This window comes from Lemur catta, chromosome 1, assembly GCF_020740605.2.
Source record: "Lemur catta isolate mLemCat1 chromosome 1, mLemCat1.pri, whole genome shotgun sequence".
NCBI lineage: Eukaryota > Metazoa > Chordata > Mammalia > Primates > Lemuridae > Lemur > Lemur catta.
Genome location: NC_059128.1, coordinates 242,773,964 through 242,798,756, shown reverse-complemented (window position 1 = coordinate 242,798,756; position 24,793 = coordinate 242,773,964). Strand labels below are relative to the sequence as shown.

The window sequence follows — 24,793 nt, the reverse complement described above, 5'->3', positions numbered from 1 at the left end:
AACAGGAAGAAAATACTTGAAAGCAGTATAAGAGGGAGAATACTAGTAGTTGATTTAACCCAGATCAGACATTGATTATGGACTGTGTTCTGTTAATACCAGCATATGTTTGCACAGTGCCACAGTTTCACTGGATTCTTCTAATAACTCTGGCGTGGAAAAGGCAGGTACTAGACTAGAATCCACATGTTCGGCGTGATTTTTCCTTCACACCACGCACAGCCATAGGCTGCAGCTTGGCTGCTGAGGTTCAGTTTGAGGTAAAGAAAATCAGGCTTCAAAAAGGATAGTGCTGGCCACAGAAAAAATAAAAAAGCAATAGTGGCATTTTCAAGTATTGCTGGAAACACTATAATATTGGCCATGAAATTTCTGAGTCATGTTAGAACTGAAGAATCTGGAATTCTGTGTAGTGTGAGAAAAAGCTACAAACCTCAAGGTTGTTTTAGTTAAGCCAAATAATCTGAGCAAGACACGTATATACAATTTATTAAAAACACATGAACACATTAAAAATCTCACTATTTATACAATCTAAATTCTAGCAACATATACAAATACTGAGTGACTACAGTACATGCCGAGGTAAGAAAAGTACATTCCGGGAGAATATCAGTGACGCCCAAGCCATTTTTATTTCCAATCTAATTCAATACATGTTTTATTTCCACTTTTCCCAGTGCCAAAAAAATAAAAAAGACAGAACTAGTCACAAGTTGAAATACATGAGAATTGGTGCCACAGCTGACCTAAAAAGTATTTTAATAACCATCCAACATTTATTTAGATTTTGCAGTTTAGGGACTTCAAGTTCAGAACCAAAAGGCAGAGCTAATAAGTAATTATTATATTTTTAGGTAGAGCTTTATTAATTTCTCTTAAGAGGGTATGAAAAGATTTCAATGTCCCACATAATCTACTGGCTCCTTCTAATTGTCTCATCTGACACGGTGCTGCTATACAGCCCTCTGCTCTCCAGGTGACAAGGCAAAGCCAAGGCAAAGTTCAAGCTTTATCACCTTCCACAGCTTTGCGGCCATGTTCACATGTAGATGAGCTCATATTCTGCTCCCCACTCCCAAGGTGGTGTGGGAAGAGGGGAGAGGCAAGTGTATACATAACATCATCATTTTAACTTTTGTGTAAATTCTCTACTCAAACCCATTGTTCAAAGCAAAGTGCAAATAATGAAACGTGAACTTAAATAACTGGACTAGACCTGGCACATACAACAGGATCTATTTAGATTTACGGCGTTTAATAAAATATAAATCAGAATTCGCAATACCTTATCTTTAACTACACTGGTTCCTAAGATCAAGTAACAGCCAAGTCAGTGTAATTTTACGAGACATGTAATGACCACACTTGGTTCGGCACGGTCTGATTCTATTTCTATAATTGCATTAACAGGGAAAAAACTAATCCAATAAACCAGTGACTTTATGTTTTGAGTGTTTCAAGCAAAAGAATAAAAATTTCAAGGGAATTCTGCCAAAAATGGTTACTTTCACATTTTCAGTTGTTACTTGATTGTCTCCAAAGCTGTATATATCAGACACATAATCATAGTAAAAAACAAAAACAAATTTCAAAAACCTCTAATATGAAAACAAACAAACTAAAAAAAAGTACAAACCAGAAAAACCATTTGAATCAGGCTCAGCTCTTCATCTGGAAATAAAAATAAAGGTTTACTACTAGTTTTTACAAAACTCATTGGTAGTTCAAGGAGAGCACAGTGTGGCAATACGAATTGAGTCTTAAAATAAGCATCATTTCAGAAAACACTTGCCTCTCAACAAAACAAACAAACAAAAAACACAACTCCAGGGAAAAACAATCAGGTACACACAATTACACAAAAACAGCAAAATTCTTTGGGAAAAAGAAATAGTTATTGAAAACATCTCTCTTAAAGCTTCAAACAGATATATGAGTTGAGGAAAAGTATATTCTCTGTGTACTAAGGATGAATTTAAAAAAAAAAAAACTAAAAACAAAACTGGTTTACTCTCTTCCCACCTGAAAGGGGAAGCACATTAATACATGTGCTTTACACATTCATATATGTTTCAATAAAAGTCTAATATCTGTGCTTTTTGTTTCAAATATTTTAAAACAAAGTATTGGCTTTTTAATGAATGAAACTGCACTTCAAAGTCTGTCTGGAAAAGGAAAAGCAAGTGAAAATAAAACCAGCAAAATCATACAAGGAAGAGGGGACGAAGGCTGCAGAAATAAACTCTTCTCTTTTTGAAGCAATGTTTTAGAATACTGATACATTTGTGGAAGCAAGCAAAATGAATACTGTTCATCTTTACTCAAATTTAGTGAATTCTGGCAACATCACAGTCTGGTGGCAAAGGCCAACAGAAATGACTAGAACCTGATGGAAAAGTACATATATTTTTACCATATAGTGAGCTTCTCATGTCATCTTGCCAGTTTAAAAAAGGTTTTTACACTATAGGATAAAAAATTAAAGATGATTTCTATTTAACTCAATCTAAACTAGTTCTGGGCAGGTCATAAGCAAGTAGTGACAAGGAAGTTGCCAGGAGGTATCGAAAACAAGGCATGAATATTCATTTGCAAGAATGCTATAATATCTGTTCCCTAGGGATAATCTAAAGGGCTACTCATGTCTCTTACCACACAAAGGGCATAATCACATAATCCTGAAGAATACTTGGTAGGTTTATATTTGGTGTAATAGTTTACTGTGGGAGACCAAAGTGAAAATTATTTGACTAGAAAGTAATAAAATACCTTGAAACTCAAGAAAAGTTTATATATGTTATGTGTGTGTATAAAACCAAAAAACGGGATAAATGCTGGTTACTTTTTTTGTTTTTTAAGGTAATTTGTATTACTTCTGAAGAAGTGATTTTGCCTTTCACCGTGATAAGTACAAGGGAGTCATGTTTACAGCATTCACTTAGAAGCCCTCAGCTTGTCACAACTCTCCTGGGAAAACTCCCATTGCAAATAAAGTTGGGGTCAGGGGAATCTCCATTAAAGCTTTGCCAATTGTAAAGTTGTTCCTGTTTCCACATGGAGTATCCATAAAGGTATTAGAGGATCTGAATTCATGACACTCATAGAGCAATCATCACCTATGGAAAAAAACTCTAAACAAACATTTTATAAACACAAGAATAGGATAAGCCACCAAGGGCCCAGGGCAAAACAGACAGGGATGAGGCCAGGTCAAGTACCCTGAAGTGTTAAAGCTCTTAAAAGTGTCAAAAAGTGAAAAATCAATCACCCTGCTCATTACAAGTCAGAGTTTCCCAGCTATAAATTTTCCTAAGGAAAGATGGAAAAGTGTATATGGCTGTAATCAAAATTTTCTTTATAATTAGTGCTTATAACACTTATTTAAAAAATCCAGAAAGGAATATAGTAGAAAAGGAAGAAATCATGGTAGTACCCACCTTTCACAAAGACAATAAAATTTCAAGCCATTAGATATTTCAAAAACAGTACCATGCATTATTGCCAGTCAGGCTGAGAGCCATCTCTTGAGTTCATTAATGTACCTGCAGCATTGGTAATAAATACTTTCAGTGATTTTTAATTTCTTTGAAGTGCATTATAGGGAACTTTTTTCTGTATTAAAAATAGTGTTTTACAGTAGTAACAAACAGGATGTTCAAAATTTAACAGGCAAGCAGTAACTGTGCCACAGTAACTAACACCTTCAAAGCAAGATGGCAAGATTAGTAGTTTCCTGTACCTCGGTCACCACATTTTCCCCAACCACTTCAGTGACAGATATGTAATACATTCTATATATTACTACCACTAATAATTAAAAAAAAAAGGCCATGTGCTTTAAAACGATGCTTTGTAAAAAGCAGCATCACCTTCAAAGGATTTATTTAAAAATATCACCTTCCTCATCCCTTCCTGCTCCTGACACCTCCTGTGTGCTCTGTGGCACCTGGTACCCCGATTCGTCTGGGGTGGGTGGACCTGGCTTCCCACCTTTCGGGGTGTCATACTGGGCCTGGGCTGAGGAGCAGCTGTCAGTCCTAGAGAGAAGCGTATTGTAAGTTCCCATCAAAGGGGGAGGCTGGTTCCCTGTAGCTTTGAAAGTGGATGTGGAGGGCAGACCAGCTGCGGCGGTGGCGTGCCCTGACATGTCCATGACGATTGGGGTAGCATACTCGGGCCCGGTAACTGGGAGCGGTTCAGCGTAGGCATGATACACTTCCTGCACTGGTGAGTTGTAAGGATCGAGGTCTGCATAGCCTGCTTCTTTTCCTTCTTCTGGTTTAAAGGTAGATCTTTGATGAAGTGTACCAACAATTCCTCCCACAAGTGGCTGTGCATACTCTGTGGATATCACAAAACATGAAGAACAGTTATCTTACTAACACAAGGACTATAATATCGGGTGGCAGCTGCAGATCACGCTAAAAGCTAGCACTTTTTTGTGGTACTCTGTTGCTATCAACACCTATCTATGGATTTCCCACTTGTAAGAACCAATTTCAAAACTATTAAAGATGTTATCTAGTAGTATCTCATAGTAGTAAGCTGATATGCCAGAAAGCCTATTCATGTAATTTTACAAAAAGAGTGTTTGTACATGTTCTTTAGATTTACAGACAGTAAATCATTTCATAGGAATGAAATACAGACAGTATTTCACAGGAAAAGAAATATTTAATTGTTGGAATAAGTATTAGTCTTAGAAATGAATTTGGAGATTTTTTTTTCAAATATTAGGAAATGTTTGAAATGAGTATGTACTAGGTTAACAGGATAAATACCATAAGGTTAATGCCTTTCCTGCTCTCCTCTTCACACCCCTGCACCCCCCACCCCCCAAACCAAAACAAACAAAACCCCGGTTAACATACAAAATGCCCAGTGTCTTTAGAAATGAATGCTTCAGTTTTATGGATAGAACATCTGAGACACAGAAGTGACACTCTCAAGGTCATCTTTTTTTTTTTTTTTTGAGACAGGTCTCGCTTTGTTGCCCAGGCTAGAGTGCCGTGGCACCATCATAGCTCACTGCAACCTCAAATTCCTGGGCTCAAGCAATTCTCCTGCCTCAGCCTTCCCAGTAGCTGGGACTATAGGCATGTGCCACCACGCCTGGCTAATTTTTCTATGTTTTGTAGAGACAGGGTCTCATTCTTGTTCAGGCTGGTTTCAAACACCTGGCCTCAAGTGTTCCTCCCATCTTGGTCTCCCAAAGTGCTAGGACTACAGGTGTGAGCCACCGCCCCTGGCCTTCAAAGTCATCTTTTTAAAAAGTGGTTCATTCCACCTTTAGAAAATAGGTCATCTCTTACATATGAAAAAGAGCAAAGATATTGTAAACTCCAAAGCACTTTAGAAGCAATTTCTGTCTCTACCTGGTAACCTAAGCCTGCAACATAGTTACCTGCAGAGTCAGTCTGTAACATTGTAGTGACTTCTCTTGGACTCAAGTGATTAACTTCACTACTGCTGTAGCGAACCGGGGTTTCCTCATGTTCCACTGATTTGGCTGGGAGAAACTGCTTCATTCCTTTCCACCAACCTTCATTGTGATTGTAAGCCAAAGAGACCATTAAATAAAAATGTCTCAAATGATAGTATCAAGGGACAAACCCTGTTGCATTTAACACATTTCTACAACAAATACCTCTACAAACCAGACTTTATATTCAAGCTTATTTTCTGCTTTGATAGAAGAATATCCAGTGCAAAGCAGAACGTGGTAGAAATCTCTATCAAAAACATTCAGAAGCAAATCACTGCTATTACAGTACAGTCAGACAAAGTGTCTCTTGTTGGGGTGGTTTTTAGTAAGTTTTTCTCAAAAAATACCTTCCAAGATCTACCCTGGGGCACTAGCAACACTGTGATATGCCCCCCCCGCCCTTTTCTGCCCTGGTCACAGCAGGGAACGCTCCTGGCTCCTGAGTCCCTCCGGTAGTGAGACTGGGAAGTGGGAGACCAGTGGGGGGGCTCTGGTGTCACTTGCAGCAATTCAGAAGATGACAACTCAGCATGGCAGGCTTCATGGATCCCTAAACTGCTAGACCTCACCTGGTAAGTAACCATGGCAGAGGACACACACACACTATGTTACTGGGGCCATAACCCTTTGATTCTTGCTCAGTGTTCACACAGGCCACACAGCAAGCTGGTCTCCTCGTGAGAAATAGATACGTGGGACAAGCCAGACAAATTTTCCAGAAGAAAAAGAACAGAGCATGTGTTATTATTGTACTATTTCATTACTTATTAACTAGAAGAGGTTTTAGAGAAGGGTAAAAATGGTGAGAACAGAAGAGTAATGCCACTTTTCTAACAGTGTTGGGGAGTTCCCATGGCCCTAAGAACAACTTTCCTCTTTCACTGCTGCCACCTGTCACTCTGATGGAAAAAGGATGCAAAGACCACGCTGAGTTACCTGCCCGGTCCCAGTAAGGTAAGTCATAGGTGCCTTCAGTTTTTTTCTTTCTGGAAAAATATAGAAAAATAGCAAGTAGAGTGAATTCACTGGTAAGAAATCTCTGAAACTGCAGAATAATGCAGAAAAGTTAATAATTAGTCAAGAGTACACATTTTCACTTGCTGATCTACCCAAAGGGAGTCCTCTATTTCATCTGACTTTCAAAGTTGCCACTGCTGAGGCTTATAAACTCTAGGCTCTCAATAAATTATAGTTACCTTGTTACCCACCTATTCCCTACTCAAAAGGGATAAAGGAAACAAAAAACGCCAAGTCTGTAGATAAAAAAGACTGAAACAAATAAAAAAAATCAGCCCTGAAACGTGGGTTATTATGGGCAAATCATGATAGGGCTGTTGGTTTCAAATACAAAGTTTGAAAATCAGTTCACAAAATTCACAGGAAAAAAAAACTTCTGTTTTTTTTGTTCTACATTGTTCTTTTTTCCAATTTTTTGCTTCTCCTCCACAGATCTTTGTTCCAGAGAAGTTTAATGTGTCTCATACCTTTAACTGCAGACTTGATTCCTCCAACCACCCCAGGGTAAGTCAACGCTACCTCTACAGTGCCAAGTGGCAGAGGGAAGGGAACACGATGCTGCAGGCCCGGGAGGCACTGCAGTCTCTGGGTAGGTGAGAGCCATGTCTGCGATGAAGAAGATTCCCCCCAGCACACCCCTCAGAATTCTCACTCATCCTCCCCAGGAAAAATCTCCCTTGCCTCCATTACAAATACTATTTGCCAAGACTCTTTTAGAAAGAAAAACCAAGCAAATGAAAGGACATTCTCTGATTCAAGAGTGTAAATCTAATTTAACTAAAATTAGTGTTTCTCAAGTTAAACAGAAAGCAGACATCATTCTGCAAAGGACAACAAGACGCCTATGTAATTTGCTCAAGATCACAAATGTAGCTTTTGTAAAGAGCCCAAGCCATGCGCTTTTCCTACGAGGAAACATTCTGTTCCAGTATAAGACTATGTTTTCATTATTGATGTTAGCAGCTTCCTCATGTTAAAGCTGGCTATATTTATATTGTTTTATTATTTCAAAGTAATAGTATAATATAAAATTTGAGGAAGAGATTGGTCAGTGTTGAAGGTGCTAATCAAAATCTTGAATGGAAAAGAAATAATAAAATATGCTGGTTCTTGTAATTGTCATAAGATTTAAAAATAATAAAAAAATTGGCCAGGTGCAGTGGCTCATGCCTGTAATCCTGGCATTTTGGGAGGCTGAGGCAGGAGGATTCCATGAGCCCAGGAGTTTGAGGTTACAGTGAGCTATCTCAACGCCACTACACTCAAGCCTGAGCAATAGAGCAAGATCCTTTCTCTAAAAAGATAAAAAATTAAAAAAAAAAATCAATAATCTTTTCTAAATGGAAGTTAGAGCCCTATATGGCTAGAACAACAACTTTAATTGTGTATTAGCCAAGGATTATACTTTAAAGGATTTTATATACTTAATCTCAAATAGCAAAGCTTCGGGTTAATCATTAGACATACAGTGCTTGCCATGGGCTAAGGATTCAATAAGTTGCAGCTGTTTTTTTAGTCTCCTCCTATTTTCCATAGTCCCTTAATGGCATCTGCTCCTTTACTCCTTGTCATAAAGCCACTTATCAGCAATTTCAACTACATTCTTAGTAGTAACCCTTCCCACACTATCCCAAACTGACCTCAGGCCCTGACTCTTGCCCCTCTCAACAGCTCTCAACGGTCCTCTTCCTCACACCACCCTGTGCTTCAACCACAGTAGGTTACACTTTGTTGGTTTATTACACAATCCAGAGGCAGCAGTGGATAAGAGCACGAGCCCTGAAACCTGGTCTGAAGCCCCACTCTGCCATGTACTCGCCAGGTGACCTTGGCCAAGTTAATTATGCTATGCCTCACTTCCTCCTTCTGGGGTTTATTACACTAATAAAATGGGGTTTATTACACTACTTGCTTCATAGGCTGTTGTGAGGATTAAATAGTTAATACATGTATTTAGAATAAAAGTCTAGAACAACACCTAAAACATTTAGAATAATGCCCACAATCAGCATTTCACTTTCTATAAAAATTAGCTATTTCTGCTGCGGGCCTCATCACTACTATTGTTGTTGTCGCTCAGTTCACTGAAAGCCTCATTCGCTGTCCTCGCTGGACTTCCCCAAAGCCCGTCCCCTTCTCTTCTGACTACTGCCCTCACACTAACTCATCGGGGTCTACTCAGACAGCCTTCCCAACACCAAGAATCTGGGATCCTCCCATGGCTCACATCCTGTGGTCACTCCTCATCTGTAAGCTATGGGGTTCATTACAGGGCTCCCGGCACATGGCTCAATACTTGGCACAGGGTAGGAGCCAAGTTCTCAAATATTTGTTGAATGTCTGAACAAATGAAATTATTCTCCTTCTCCACCAAACCTGTCCCTCCTGCTCCATTATCTCAACTCGTGACATCTCTACTGGTCTAACTGCAAATCAGAAACCTCAGATCACCCTGGATCCCTCCTTCTTCCTCAGACCACTTGTCATCATCCTGTCAATGCCACTGGGAAACTCTCCCCCTCCATCTCGTCTCCCTTCCCTAGAATCACTGTGTTGTTATGTGCCCGCCCGGCCTCAGTGATTTCCTAACTCATCTCACTGCCTCTTTCAACCTCGCTCCTCTTCAACCCGCCCTTCAAAACTCCTGCCACTCTGTTTCTACAATCATCTAATAATATCACCCATGTGCTTAACACTCAGTGATTCCCCATCTATAGAATAAAACCAAATTTTCTCTCTCCCAGAAAGCCCATCCCGATCCAGGCCCAGACCACATTCCAGTGGTTACCTCTCAGGACTCCTGCATGCCCACACGAGGTGGCTCCCTATTCTGTTTCTATTCCACTCCATCCCACAGCTCTGTGCCTTCACTCAAGCAATTCCCTCAGGCTGGGCCATTCTCTACTGTAATAGTCTGAATGTTTGTGTCTCTCCAGAATTCATACATTGAAATCCTAATCCCAAGGATGGTATTAGGAGATGGGGCCTTTGGAAGTGATTAGATCATGAAGGCAGAGCCTTCACAAATGGGATTAGTGCTGTTATAGAAGAGGCCTAGAGGGAGATTGATCGCCTCTGCCACCCTGTGAGGACAGAGCAAGAAGGCACTGTCTATGAACCAGAGAGCAGGCCCTCACCGGTCATCAAATCCACCAGTGCTTAGATCTTGGACTTTGCAGCCTCCAGAACAGTAAGAAATCAATTTCCACTATTTATAAACCACCCAGTTTATGGTATTTTCTTATAGCAGCCCAAATTGACTAAGACATCTGCCTTCCTCTAACTAGCCAACTCTAACTCCTTTAAGGTGAAACATGCCAAAATTGAGGATTCCTCTTTCCCAAAGAAAAACCTTCAGATAATTCTCACGGTTCTCCTCAGCACTTCATAAATAACTCATCAAACCATACAATATAGTTTCTTATTTTTGTCAGTCAACCCTGCTAAACCCTTTGGAGAAAGGAACTATGTCTCATTCATTCAGTAAATATTACAAAGTTTCATGTGTCAGAAATTGTTCTTATTCATGTACATATCCTAGTGTATAATGCCAAACTTGATACAATAACGGTACTCAGTAACTGACTGTGGAATTGAACTTCCTCATTTTTAATGGGAACAAACGAGAAACATGAAATTTTTATTCTAATAAATATTTTCACTCTTGCATCAAACAGGGGAATTGTATGTAGTTCACCTTCTGTATTTTGTTTCTATTTCACATTTGGTAGTTTTGAAATACATCCTCTCTAGGACCAATTAGGTGAACTAGTTATATACTAACCTGTTTCTCCAATGCCAAGCACACACTAATATGAGAATGAGAGTAGTGAGGACCATGACTAGCACAGGGACAAGGACTGCAGCCAACGCTACATCTAAAGTTATAAAAACAAAACCAAAAAGCCACATTAACACAAAGGCAGAAATCATCAGGGAAAAGATTAAAAGATTTAACCCCATCATCATTCAACATTTTTCTGTTTCAAAAAATACCATAAGCATCATTTATCAAGACTGAGCACATGCTGGTAACTGCAGAAGCTTTTATGGATACATGACAGCTCATTACACTATTCATTCCACCTTTGTATAGGTTTGAAATTTTCATAAGTTTTTAAATCACCAATATAAAAGACAAATAATAAAATGGGAAAATAAATTTTCTGCATACGTGATAAAGGATTAATATAAATAACAGAGTATAGGACTTTACAAGTAAAAACCTAATAATATGACAGAAAAATCAGTGGAGATGAACTAGCAATACATTAAAAAATACAAGTAGCCATTAAATATGTTTGCCTCATTAGTAATCAAAGAAATATAAGTTAAAACAAGAACAAGGTACCATTTTTGCTTATCAAATTGGCAAATATTTAAAAGAACAGTTGTTGAAGAGGATGCCTAAAAAGCTTTTTATGAAAATATAAACTGATAGTATATTTCTGATTGGCATTTTAGGGCAGTATGTATAAAAACATATTAATGGAAATTCCATATCTAGAATTTATTCTTAGGAAAATTAAGACATTAAAAGTGCATCTTCAAAGATATTTACTCCTATTTCTGTGTAAGAGTGAGAAATTGTAAATAATCCAAATGCCGAAAAATCATGGAATAAATAAATCATGGTATCCTCCTTCCAGTAGAATATAATTCAGCAATTGAAGATGATGCTGCAACATAATGGCAACATATTTAGAGATATGGGAAGGTAACAATGTGGTGTTAAGCACAGAAAGCCGACAAAAAACGTGTGTATCAACAGGTCTGAAACCGACACAATGCCAGAGCTCACAGGGATTTAGGGATCATTTAATTCCCTAATCTCACTCCACAGATAAGGAATCCTGGGCCCTGATGTAGAAAATGGTCTGCCTGAAGTCATTTGGGATATTAGTTTCTTCCTTTAACCCTCAACCCCCTACCGGCCAGAAGGATGACCACAGCAGCAACTGCTGATATTTACTAGGGGCTAAGAACCAGATGCTGCGATGAGTCTAACCTGCAGCATCTTCTTTACTCCTTACAAGTGTATCCAAAAGAAAGAGGCTGATGACGGAGGACAGGGAGAGGATAATTAACAACATCAGGTCTCTGAGAAGTCAAGAGACCAGGGAACCAGGGCACAGGTGAAGTGTTCAGCCTTGGGCAGCATAAGGAAGCCCCATTTTCACTGCAGTGAACAGAAGATACAGGTAAATTTGTGGGCACCTTCCAATGGTTTCTACTTTCTTTGCAAAGTTGGAGGGGTAACTGAGAGCAAATGAAGATATTTGGGTCAAAGGTTTGGAAAATATGGAGTGTTGAAAAATGCTACTATTGAGAACAGACAGAAGAGATCACTAGGGACATTCAGAAAGGTCACCAGCTGGTACCAAGGGCCCCACTGAGGGATGATCTGGAAGCTACAGAGGCACGAATTTGACCATGACGTGCTTTTCTCCATGAAATCACTCTCAGCCTGGGTATAAAAATGCAGGAGGAAAAGAGCACACAACAGAAATTATGACTCATGTTAGAGAGCACTCAGAATTCAGAAAAGTAAATGTGCTTTTCCCCTAAAATGTGTGAAAATGGGGAGAATAATCAGGCTTAGATGGATGCAGTGTGATTTAATCAGAGGCTTTAAAACATCTGCTTAGGTTAAAAAAATAACGTCTATAGGCTAGCATCCCAAAGAAAAGAAGACAGGATGTCTTCAGTTGAGAAGACCAGCCCATTCTTTGTTATGCTTTTTAAGCTAATAGGGTTCCAAAAGTTCTAAGGACACTTTTAGCCTTGAGATTTTGAGATTCTATAATCAGATTTTAAGATAAGCAATACTTTTAGTTGACTGTTCTTCCAGCCAGGCATGTGGTCTGGGATTCTGCCTAAAGACAAGTGTTCGGACAACTGGTAAGAGGCTGTGTGAGATGCTGATATCTCTTGCTTCTCTCTAGCTTTACTTCCAGCAGAAGAAAGAAACTGGTCTTTGTGGAAATACCTTAGAACATAGGAAAGAAACTGACCATGTGGAAAGTTGGAGAAAGTTATCTGAATCCAGACAAATTTTCACAAAAGAGAGAATGATTAAAGTTCTATGTAGACAAGTTACTCTGGATGACCTGCTTCCTTATTTCTGCACTTTCCTGAAAACGAGGATGCTTTTTGTCTGCACTGACACTTCCTCTGACACTGACACTTCTTTTTAATTCAACTGGAATTTTTTCAACTAGTGAAATTACTACTTTTTGTATTTTAACTGCTATATTTTATATATTTAACACCTTATTTACCACTGATAAAATTTGAAAGTAAATTCTAATACATTTATACTTATAATCTGAGAAAATTATAACCGTATACATTTAAAAACAGAGACTAAATTTCTTTTTTAATATGTTAACTCAGAATATTTTTTCCAAAAGTATTAGCTTCCACCACAAGTTCTGTTTTTGTTATTCCTTTTGCTATCAAGTTCCCTCTCCAGAAAATTAACATATTGCCAGAAGAAAAAAAATTGTTTCCTGCTATGATTTCAGTTATTTCTAAAAATCTCTAGAAATATTATATTTCTAACCTGAGACTCAACGTGTTTGGCCATAAGGGGAAAAAAAAAAGTCACAAGAGGAGCCTACAACATAGTAGCCATCTCTAATATTTAAAGAACAATTCCACAGGGCACCAGAGAATAGAACCTAGATCAATACAGCAGTGCTTTTCCTAAGGAAGGAAATCAATTTTTTTTTTTTTTTTTTTTTGCTATACTTAAAAAATATAGTTGGAGGAAAAGAAACTGAGGGTTTAAGCTGGAAATGCCCATGAAAACTTTAAAGACAAAATGTAATAGGTGTTCATTTTCACATTCACATACCTTTGGTTACGTTTGGAGTTACGGTAGTGTTTTTAATATCAGGAGAAGCAGTTGTTTGCTCTGTCTGTGCAGGAAATTCATTTCTACTGCGAGGCTGTAGTGGTTGAGTAAATTTTGGGGCACGACCTTGAATAAAGTTTAAAAAACTCTTAATTTTTTTTATCTACACCAACTTAAGATAGTTATTTTACAATGCTTTTAATATATTTATGAAAAGTTATACCAGAAATCCAGGGAATATCAAATTCTCACATTAAAAGCAGGCATACCTTTGGCTATTTTTGGAGGGGCTGTAGTGTTTTTGAGGTCATTGGTGTTCCGAGGAGGTGGAGGTGGAGTAAGTTTTGGAGGACGACCTTGAAAAATGGTTAAAAGTAAGTATTTAATTCTGCCAAGTAATTTTCAACCTCAGAGGGAAATGTATTAGAAGGATAAATATTATACTCTATATTAGATACACAAATATACTAGGATTTCCCAGTTTTTAAATAAATTAAATCATCTGAAAGTAATCGTCTTAGGAAGGAGAATAATGGGGAGGAGAATGATGTTGAACTCCAAAGCTATAAAGGAGTCATCACAATTTGATATATTACTTGTTCAATTCATTTAATAAATATTTATGAAGGGCTAACTATGTGTCAGGCACTGGGGTAGTTTTGGGGGGTACAGCAGTAAACAATATATTAAAATATTATATATTATTGAGGGAAATTATTCCCACTTTTAACTTATTGTTATAATCTTCAGTGTTTATGTTACACAAATATCATAGTACATGAGACCTGATTTAAAATTATTAACTAAGACTAAATTTGGTAAGTGATCTCATTACATTATCTAATGAACGATTTTATTTCTTTTTCTACTTGTAATTTTGGAAACTATTCTGATATGTATCTTTTTATTATAATAGGGTAACTATTGATTTTTTAAAATCCCTTTAAGAAAATACTGTAATGAGAGTTTACATATAAAAACACTCATATCAGCAAAATCATTTTAAGTTAACAATCCAGTGAAAATAGCATGATTTAAACCCAGTCTCTTTACCTTTAGGAATAAACTGACATCCAAGCAGCTCCACTTTCATGGCAATTTTCTGCTGCCATTGAGTAGGGTTCACTCTAATAAAACGTGCGATAATTGGTGGCAAAAAGTTATTACGCACATCCTGGTGATAATCTTTGTTTCCTTGAAATATCTTTAAAAAACAACAAAAAATTGGTACTTTAAATCAACAGAGGTCAGGGTTACATTGTTCCATGTTTTTGTTTTTTCCTCTCAGTCTTAAATGACATCTGCAAAGCATGACAATAAGAATTTCTAAGAAAATAATTTAATCATAATCTGGAAAATCTATTAAGAAACTGGACATTCTTCATCAAAATTTATAAAAGGAAAATATTTAATATAAAAATAATTTTAAAATCATTTAAGAATTTAACAAGAGGGCTAACTTAGCAATTTAAGAAAAGGGTTTCAAATCCAGTGAGAGTTTATTTGTATTAATAAATTAGTAACTCTAGTCCTGTGGAATTACCAACTATTTAAATCTACTAATTTTATTTATTTATTTATTTATTTATTTATTTATTTATTTATTTATTTATTTATTTATTTAATTCAGTCCCCGTAGGGACCGTCAAAAATTGCCAATGCCGACTGTATTGCAAGTCGTCATGGCGGGGTATTGGGAAAAGTTTTCAATTAGCAATAATCGCGCCTTGGATAAACCTCATTGGCTACGATACTGCCACTTCCCAAAGTTACTACTAATTTTATTTTTAAAGTAAAACAGAATTGATCATATGAAGTCTTAGAGGAAATGCTTTGCGCATATACTTTTCATTATTTTCCTCTCAATAAATAGGCTGAAAGTGAACATATACTAAGGAACATATCACAGATACAGACTTCCACCTACTGGATAAACTGTGTAAAGACAGTTCCCATATTAGTTTTCATTCCTTGTTAATCTGAACCAGAAAAGTGACTTTGAAAACACTGTTGGGTGCCTAATATAATGATCATAATAAATAGCAACAAATGTATTATATTTTATATAATACTTAATGCTTAATAATCCTTAGGTAAAAATATTATTTTAAGTCATTCTCATCCCCTCAAATATTTCAAGCAAATTATGACAGTACCTTATACTGAAACAGCTCTGAATTACTTATAAAGCATTTTCATGTAATTAACTAAGATGCTCTTTATGACAACCTATGTAATAGACAGGGCACAGGAGATGGTGACTCAGAGAATGTAAGTGGATTACATAACTAGTGAATAACAGGGCAGTGACTGGAATCTGGGTCTTCTGACTAAATATAGGGCTCCGATAAGATAAAAAGAGCCCTGCTTTTTCCGTAGGTCAAATCAGCTAGGTAGTTTCTAAATACCATTAATAAGTAGACACTCAGCTAAAATCAAAGTGATTTGTTTTTTTATCAGCTAAGGTGAGAGTAAAGTAAATGTTTAATTTCTCAATCAAGTTATTTCCAAATATTGTGGCAAATTCTTCTTGGCTGACTCACATGACATATAAACCTCTAAAGATATTTTAATATCCTTCACTTTTCTAAAAGGTTTGTTTTGAAGTTACAATAATCTCCATACTAGTAAGCTTCCATGATTTCCTCAGATATTACAATGAAATAAAATGAAGGCAATTATTTGCAGTCTTATTATATTAGTGGAACAGGAACAATAATGAAACATCATTTTAGGACATAAAAACTATTGTCTCATTTTATAAAAAACTTAAAAAGATTTTATTAAAATTGAGTAAAAAAGATTTGCTATAGTCAACTTATGAACATTTATTGAGAATCTCTGTGCACAGAAAGGTTTGCTAGGTGTCATGAGGATAAAATGGAAATGGAAGTTAAAGACCCCGCCCTCAAGAAACTTAAATTTTGTTGTATGTTACCACACATAAATATGGCGTAATAGGCCTGGTGCAGTGGCTCATGTCTGTAATCCCAGCACTTTGGGAGGTGGAGGTGGGAGGACCGCTTGATGCCAGGAGTTCGAGACCAGCCTAGGCAACATAGCAAGACCCCATCTGTACAAAGAATTTTTTAAAAAATTAGCTGGGTGTGGTGGCATGTGCCTGTAGTCCCAGCTACTTGGGAGGCTGAGGCAGGAGAATTGCTTGAGCCCAGGAAGTTACAGTGAGCTATGATCACACCACTGCACTTCAGCCTAGGTGACAGATTAAGACCCCATATCTAAAAAAACCAAAAATGCATAATATTAGAAAGTAATATATTATGAAAAATATATATGTGTGTGTATATGTGTATATATACAAATTTCATTTTCTGAAAATAACCAAATGCCATCTTTATGTGCTCATACACATATATAAGGTTAGAAAAGGTATAAAAATGAATACACCAATGACCCTTGAGTTGGGGGAGATAAGGGAGCACATGGACAGATGTGAGGGAAAAGATTATTATTTTATGTAATTCAGTGTGAGGACTTCCACTTCCAGCCATAACAGACTAACAAGTACTAGACTTACCCTTCACCCTTAAACATCTGAAAAACTGGATAAAATATATCAGGACAACAAGCAGCACAGGGCAATAGTCACTGAAAGAAGGGAAACAAATGAGGTGAGCCCTGCTATTGCCCCAGTACTGTCTGGGGCAAGTTTCCAGGCCACAGCACAGGGAGAGAGATCCCCAACAGAGCCTGGTGGTCTCACTGAATTGAGGAGACAGAGCTTAGAGACAGAGAGACCAGTAAGATAACTAGAATTGGATGGGCAGAGTTTAGGAGAGCAGAGAACTACAAAGATAGAGGGGAGAAATGTATATATGTTAAATAAATAAATAAATGGAGAGACAGAGAGAGAGAGAGAGAGAGAGAGAGATTCTTCTAGGATCTGTAAGGGGTTTTCCCTGATATCTTCAGCTGCATGTAAAGAAATGACCTATGACCAGTGAAAGAACCATGAGAAGGAGCCAACAGAACTATTCTCAGAGCTACACAGGTCAGGGAATACCTTACACTGCCAAAAGAGAGAATGGAAAAACCTGAGACACTGGGTTGAGTACTTACAACAGCATTGTCTCAGTGGTGTGGAAAAATTAGAGAAATAAAGGCTGCTCAGGACCAGTCTAACAAAGCTTAAAAGCAAGACCTGACAAGATCCAGTTGTTTCTAAGTAGCTTAACTGCATCCAGAATAAAGCTCAAAAATATTTAAGGGAGTAATAATAATAAAAAATCCAGCAACAAATAATGTAACGTTCACAATGTCTGGTATCCAACAAAAAAATCACCAGGCATATAAAATATGATCCATATCAATCAACATAAAAAGATCCAGATATGACAAATATGATAAAATCAGTAGATAATGACATTAGAAGAGTTATTATGAAATCCGTATGTTTCATAGATCAAGAAAAGTATGAGCATGGAAAGAAGAGACATGGAAGAAATTTTAAAGCCCCCAGCCCCAAAACTAAAAATACAGAGGTGAAAAATACAATATCAGAGAAAAATACACTGAATGAGATTATTAGGAGATTAGACACTGCAGAAGAAAATATTAGTGAACTTGAAAACAAAAGAAATTTTCCAAATTAAAAAAGAGGAAAGGATTGAAAAAATATGAACAGAGCATCAGTGAATTGTGAGACATCTTCAAGGGTCATAACATTCATGAACTTAGAATTGGGAAAAGGAAATATTTGAATAAAAAATAAACTATAATTTTCTAAATTTGATGTAAATAACAAACTACAGACCCAAAAAGCTCAAAGAATCTCAAGCAGAAAACACATGAAGAAAATTACACAAAGCCACATCATAATCAAACTGCTTAAAGCAAATGATAAAAAGAAAACCTTAAATGCAGCCACAGGGAAAAAAGGCATAAGATCAACCTAGAATTATACACCCAGTAAAATTATCTTTCAAAAATGAAGGCAAAAAAGTCTTTCAGAAATATAATTCCATTTTGTTAGAGGTTTTTACAATATAAGCATGAAAAATTCCTAAAATTTCAACAATTTAACTATATTTCCACAAGTTTAATAAATACTATTAAACTACTAGGATCAGCACATCCATATCTATTTGTATAGTTTGAAGTTTGAAGGCATGAAGCAGAAGATAGGTATGGAGACAGTACTGTTATTTGCTTCAATGGAAAGAAGCTCACCAAAGATGAAGTTCATGCGATATCAAGTAGGAGAAAAGACAGAGGTCTTGAGTAACAGCTGAAGAGTTCAGATCCATATGAAAGATAACGGAATCCCTGGAGATTTTTGAACAGTGGGATGAGCAAAGTAGTAATTGGAGATATAGCAGCAAATCACACGAGAGAAAAACTGAAAATATGTAATTGAAATCAACACAAAGAGAAATCTAATTGGAAAAATGTGCCCATAGTTTTAGTTTTAGACGGGCGGCATCGATCTTCCTTGGGAATCGGACTCCTCCATTTAAAGATCTTTGTGGGGCCGGGCGCGGTGGCTCATGCCTGTAATCCTAGCACTCTGGGAGGCCGAGGCGGGTGGATCGCTCGAGGTCAGGAGTTTGAGACAGGCTGAGCGAGACCCCGTCTCTACTAAAAAAATATAGAAAGAAATTAGCTGGACAACTAAAAATATATATAGAAAAAATTAGCCGGGCATGGTGGCACATGCCTGTAGTCCCAGCTACTCGGGAGGCTGAGGCAGGAGGATCGCTTAAGCCCAGGAGTTTGAGGTTGCTGTGAGCTAGGCCAACGCCACGGCACTCACTCTAGCCCGGGCAACAGAGAGAGACTCTGTCTCAAAAAAATAAAAAATAAAAAAAAATAAAGATCTTTGTGGTGGATCACAAGGATAAACTCTGGATGAGATCCACCTCTGCCTACTCTCCACCCCTTATCATCTCCTATGGCTCATTCCAGCATCTTCATAACTTTTTTGCTAACAAAAACAAAGATTTCATAATTACCATTAGGAGTTAAAAAAATTCTTCAGGTAGGAAAAAAGCAGAAGTTTTCTAAGATGAAAGTTGACAAGATGATCTTAAAAACTTTCCAAGTCCATAATATCCTATAATTTAATGTACTTTGGCTTCAGCTTTTTGGTCTTTTGTAACTATTGCCTACAGAGTAGAAATCTGGGAACAAAGGCTCTTCATCACCTGGTGAACTGATAACAAAAGCTTTATAAAGATAAGAAATTACAAGTTCCATTTTTGACTTTCTTATTAAAGTATCCTAAATAATTCAGTTAAAAATACGGTGTCAAAAGTCAGGAAAGTACTTACCCTTAAAATCACCAAAAGGGACCTAGAACCACTGAGAATTTTCTAACCCATAGTTAAGAGTATAACTAACACTACCTAGAATAACCAGAAGAGGGCAGTGCAAGACAAAAATGATATTTAACTTCTGTGATTTTTGGTAAAGGCCACTTTAAAACATGTTTTTAGAAATACGTTGGTATTCATTTTACCTTATCCTGTTCCACACCAGGCTCTCTGTACACGGTCCATTTCTGCCCATCATCACTGTACAGAATTTTGTAGGCAGATACATAGTAATTGTGCTCTACCATGGTGGATCCAGTGGTTATAATGCCTGGAGAATGAAGAGTTACTTTCATTAGTGCACTAATGGAATTAGTCTGATTCCCAAAGTTGGTTCAGCATCAAAGCATAAACACCTGATATGTGCCATTCAAACTTTTCTGCCTACGGCTCATTTCCACATCTAAGTGCAAGTTTTCATCATAATAGTAAATCCTTGGCTTTGCTCCCTCGTAGAGATAGGAAAAATTATGGGTGCACATAAGGAAAAAAAACTATTCTATTTTGGCAGCTTGTGTTCATATCATTGTAAAGTACATTTCAAGTACTGAGTAAAAATGACTTCCTGGGGCTGGGCACAACAGCTCATGCCTGTAATCCCAGCACTTTGGGAGGCAAAAGGATCGCCTGAGGTCAGGAGTTCAAGACCAGTCTGGGGAACACAGTGAGACCCTGTCTCTACAAAAAAGCTATTAAGAATTAAATACCAACCAACTCCTCTTCTCTGTCATATTTTATAAAACATCTCCAGTAATATTAACACCAGTGAAGAAAATTTAATAATTAAACTTTTAGTGACCTAATTTTTCCTGAAAATCTTAGATGGCACCAGTTTTCCCAATAAAAGCAGTATTATAGATTGTTCCGGAAAATTCTCTTTCTTAACCTGTTATCTTCTTTTCTTTATTCAGATCTATTTGTAACCACTGATATTCATCAGTGGCAAAAGCAGCCCAAGGAGGTCCAGGTTTTTTCAGTCTAGCTTTTTCAGGTTTCCAACTGTTCTCTTGTCCTGTGTGGTCAGTCCACTCCAGCACAGATGATGCTGTTATCTGAGGATCGGCAATCACACCAGATTCCATTCCCAGGGTTCCATAACAACCTGAAACAAAGAAGAGAGTAATTTGGTTTCCAGATATAAATTTAAAACCTATATAGACCTGCTCACTGCCAACTTCCTATAGTACCTTTAATTAACATACACTACGCTAATAATATATTGTAATCAAGAAATCTCAAAACTAGGCAAGTGTTTCTTGAGCATGTCTTTGTGTATCATTAGGAAACCTACAAGCACGCCCTCTCCCTGGAACATGCTCTTCGGATAAGTGGGCAACTCATTCCTTTACCTCCCTCCTTCAGGTTTTTTGTCCTATGTCACATTCTCTATGAGGCCTTCCCTGACCCTACTTAAAACTTCAAACCAGTCCTCCTGCATTTCTTATCCTCCTTCCTCACCTTATTTTTCTGCATCTTTTATCATAAACAGTACATTATAAACAATGATTTATTTATTCATCACTTATTGTCAATCTCTCACTACCAGCATATAAGCTCCAGGAAGGCGGGAGTTTGATTATTTTACTCACTCGTGTACCACTAGCACTAGAACCGTGCCTCGCACATAAACGGCAGCACTCACTAAATATTTTCTGGTTGAATAGATTAATTACTTCTTCAGACAAGTTCAAAAGTCATTTTTCTAAGGAAGCTTCCTTGCTTACATAATCATTTCTCTATTAATAAAAAACATTCAATTTATTTTATTCATAATATTATTGGGTACCTATCTTACCTCATAGTGTTGTTATGACAATTACATAAGAAAGTACAAAAAACCAGCAATTGACACAGTGTCTGACATAGTGTTTAAAAAGTACTAGCTACTGTATAAGAAATAAAGTTATAAAGTCCATGAAAGTCTTACCACTTGTCTTAAATGTAAAAAGACTTGTAGATAAGTGTCCCCTGAAAGAGAGAGAGGTTTTTTGGTGATATTCACAAAACATAACTTTTTATATTTATCTTAGTGAAAGTTTTTCTTTTGATTTGGATTTCCACCCCGTCCCCCGACTGTTTAAAGAACTAAGAAGATTCTGTGGCTACAAATTAGACAACTGATATTGCTCCTGGATAAAAGTCTCATTGCTAAGCAGGACAACATCTGAAATCAGCATAAATAATTTTCTCTACAAGTTCCCAGTTTCATATATGATTGTGCAAATATGTCCATGTAACCTTTAATATGTACTTAATTTCTTTTTCATAATTTGTTTATTGTTTATTGTCAATATCTCACTATTTCATTTCATTAAATAAATTGATTCTTAAAATTTTTCTGTGGCAGCTGCTTTTGATGAAAGTACACTAAAAGGTATAATTCTCAGAGAATGAGGCTCAAGTTTCCTGGGGTAAACAGAAGAAAAGCTGGCTATTAATAGAGAGACTGTACTTTTTTAGAGGAAATCAACAGGTCCAAGAACAAGTTTCAGTACTGGAATGAAATGTGACATTGGATTTCAAAGTAATGGGCAGAACGGGTGAGTTGATGAGCATGGAGGGGCAGGACAAGTGGATAGTTCACCATGTGGCAGGTCAAATGACTCCAAGGAACTTGGAGAAATCAGATCATCAGTGTACATTCCTGCCTTTAGCACAACATTCAAACTTTTATAAGAGGATGCAACCTACCCAGTTTTTGTAAATATGAAAGAAAGAATTCACATAGAAAAAAATTCTTTCTAAAGGAAAAAGGGGAAAGGAATGAAAGAATCAAAATAATATCATCTAGAAACCAAAAGACACCAGGAATGAATGACAGTCCATGCATGGCCTGTTTTGTATGGCCAATGAGCTAAGAATGGTTTTTACATGGTAAAAAGTTATAAATAAAACAAACAAACAGAAAAATAATAAGCAACAAAGACATGCGGCCCTCAAAGCTTAAGATATTTTACTAGCTGGATCTTTACAGAGTAAGTTCGCTGACTCCTGCTGTATACTGTCCTGGAAACAGATCATTCTCTGGTCTTCTGAATGTAAACTGGCTTAGGACCTCTGAAGAGAAGCTGGTTTCAATACGGCTTAGTATTGTCTGCAGGATTGAGCATATCAAGATTTATGAAAACAGATTGCTAATACTGCTATTTAATGTTTCAACTTCTGTTTTTGATGCCTGGTCTACATTTTGTAAAATAGTAGAACACTGTAGATACCATGAATATATATTCTTAAAATATTTTCTTGGAATGAGAGGAAGATTCATAATAATACTTATAATGTTTTACGTGAACTTTTAATTTATATTAAAAGTATTGCAATTATCCTCAATCCACCTTGGGTCACTGGGCTATAAGAAACAAAGCAGTCATGTCTTCTGATCTCTGAAATAAAGTAAGGATTTGGCAACAAAGTTCTAGACTCTTACTTCAGGCTTTTTCAACACTTAGAAAAGAAAGAAAGAAATCTCTCTTCCAAATGACTATCTTTTTGAAGAAGTACAAGCTAAGGTAGTGTAACACTGCTTGTACTCTTCAAAGTAATCAGACGTCAAGCACACACAAATGAGAGTGCTTATTGCCTAAATGTTATTTCATGAACACAACTGACAGTAATATTGCTGAGAGCTAGCTAGTCTCCAGCCCACCACCACCCAGCACGCTTATTATAAATAGCACATATATATATATAAAAATAGCATGTGTATACTTACACTACAGATGTGATGTTGTTAGCCAAAGAACTTTCATAGTATGGGATACCTTTACTAATAACAACACTGATTTGGCCACCCAAAATGTTTGACACTACTCCTGCATGCACACCAGCCATGCACAATGGTGAGGACTTAAAAAAGGGAAGAAAAAGAAAAGATTAGTTTTAAATTTTTTTCTTGGTAATTCATAAACAAGACACTTCTACTTCCTCAAGGAATCAGTTGACCTGAGCAGTTTGCTCATAAATATAGATTACTGGTACTGTAACACAATAGATTTTTAGCAGAAGAGTAAAATATTATATATTACTAATAAATAATTTCTGAAAAACAAAAAGATAAAGATACATACTAGATATACGTCTATTCTGGAGTTCTAAAAAAATAAAGTTATATCACAACTTTAAAATAAGTCTATATCTAACTTACATCTCTATATCCATGAGGAATTGTTCCAGATATCTGTGCAAAAGGAAGCAGACAACCAGCTGGGCAGTACTTACTGAAAAATGAAAACAAGTAAAAAGTTATATAATGCTGTACTTTTGGGGGGGGAACATCCTCCCCCGCAAATATCACATACACCCTTTTCAGTTCAATGTAAATATCACAATCTTCATTATCCTGAAAGAACCACCACTTCTAAAAAGCTCTTTCAGATCTTCTCCCATCCATACATAGATAACATATCTTTACTCATATATTCTACATATTGTTTCGATTGTTTTACTTCATAATGAGTGGTAGAATGGTAGACATATTTCTCCTATAAAACCTACTCTTCATATTTTAATAGGTACATGATAATCTATTTTGTGGATAAACCATAATATATTTTACCAACCTTCTGTTGATCGAATTTAAGTTGCATATAAAAAGGTTCATTCATTTATTCACTTACCCACCCACCCACCTACTCAACATATTTATCTGAATGTCTATTGTGTTGTCTACCGAGTGTTGGGCTGTGCTAGGGATTGGGTTCACAAAGGTCAACCAAATACGGCCCCTATCCTCACTGAGTTTATATTCCAGTGGTGGAAGAAGACATTAAACCAATATTTACATAAAGAATTAGATTTTGATTCTGCCATGAAGAAAAGGCACTTGGAAATAACTGGGAGAAACCTAACTTAATAAAAGCAATATAATCATTCGGTAAACTTACTGAATTGCCAGGCAGCATCCTAAGTGCGTCAGGTAATCCGCACAAGAACCCTACGTGGGAGGTACTATTATTGTCCTCATTTTACAGATAAGGAAACTGAGAAACTGTATGCCCAGGCCACATGGCTGGCAGGTGGCAGATGGGCCCCAGAGTCTGTGCTCTCACACGGAACTCTGCACCGCCTCAGTCAGGAACAGGCCCTGAGGAAGTGAAG

General features: G+C 36.9%; 1 protein-coding gene and 1 non-coding gene across 2 annotated transcripts in view; both read right to left on the bottom strand.

Annotated features, from left to right (window-relative positions):
- Positions 1-464: 464 nt before the first annotated feature.
- The window catches only part of DCBLD2 (discoidin, CUB and LCCL domain containing 2), an 85,271-nt gene continuing 60,942 nt past the window's right edge, over positions 465-24,793 (bottom strand). The window contains exons 5-16 of the mRNA XM_045540413.1: positions 23,841-23,913; positions 23,409-23,542; positions 21,624-21,664; positions 20,583-20,798; positions 19,843-19,967; positions 14,418-14,568; positions 13,634-13,720; positions 13,365-13,490; positions 10,290-10,383; positions 6,425-6,474; positions 5,408-5,545; positions 465-4,344 (exon numbers count right to left, since the gene is read on the bottom strand). Coding sequence (XP_045396369.1) covers positions 3,884-4,344; positions 5,408-5,545; positions 6,425-6,474; positions 10,290-10,383; positions 13,365-13,490; positions 13,634-13,720; positions 14,418-14,568; positions 19,843-19,967; positions 20,583-20,798; positions 21,624-21,664; positions 23,409-23,542; positions 23,841-23,913 — 1,696 coding nt within the window. The 3' untranslated portion in view covers positions 465-3,883. The remainder of the gene's footprint in view (positions 4,345-5,407; positions 5,546-6,424; positions 6,475-10,289; positions 10,384-13,364; positions 13,491-13,633; positions 13,721-14,417; positions 14,569-19,842; positions 19,968-20,582; positions 20,799-21,623; positions 21,665-23,408; positions 23,543-23,840; positions 23,914-24,793) is intronic.
- Positions 14,995-15,135, bottom strand: LOC123631033. The gene has a single exon (XR_006732917.1). It is a non-coding gene; the product is annotated as a U4 spliceosomal RNA (small nuclear RNA).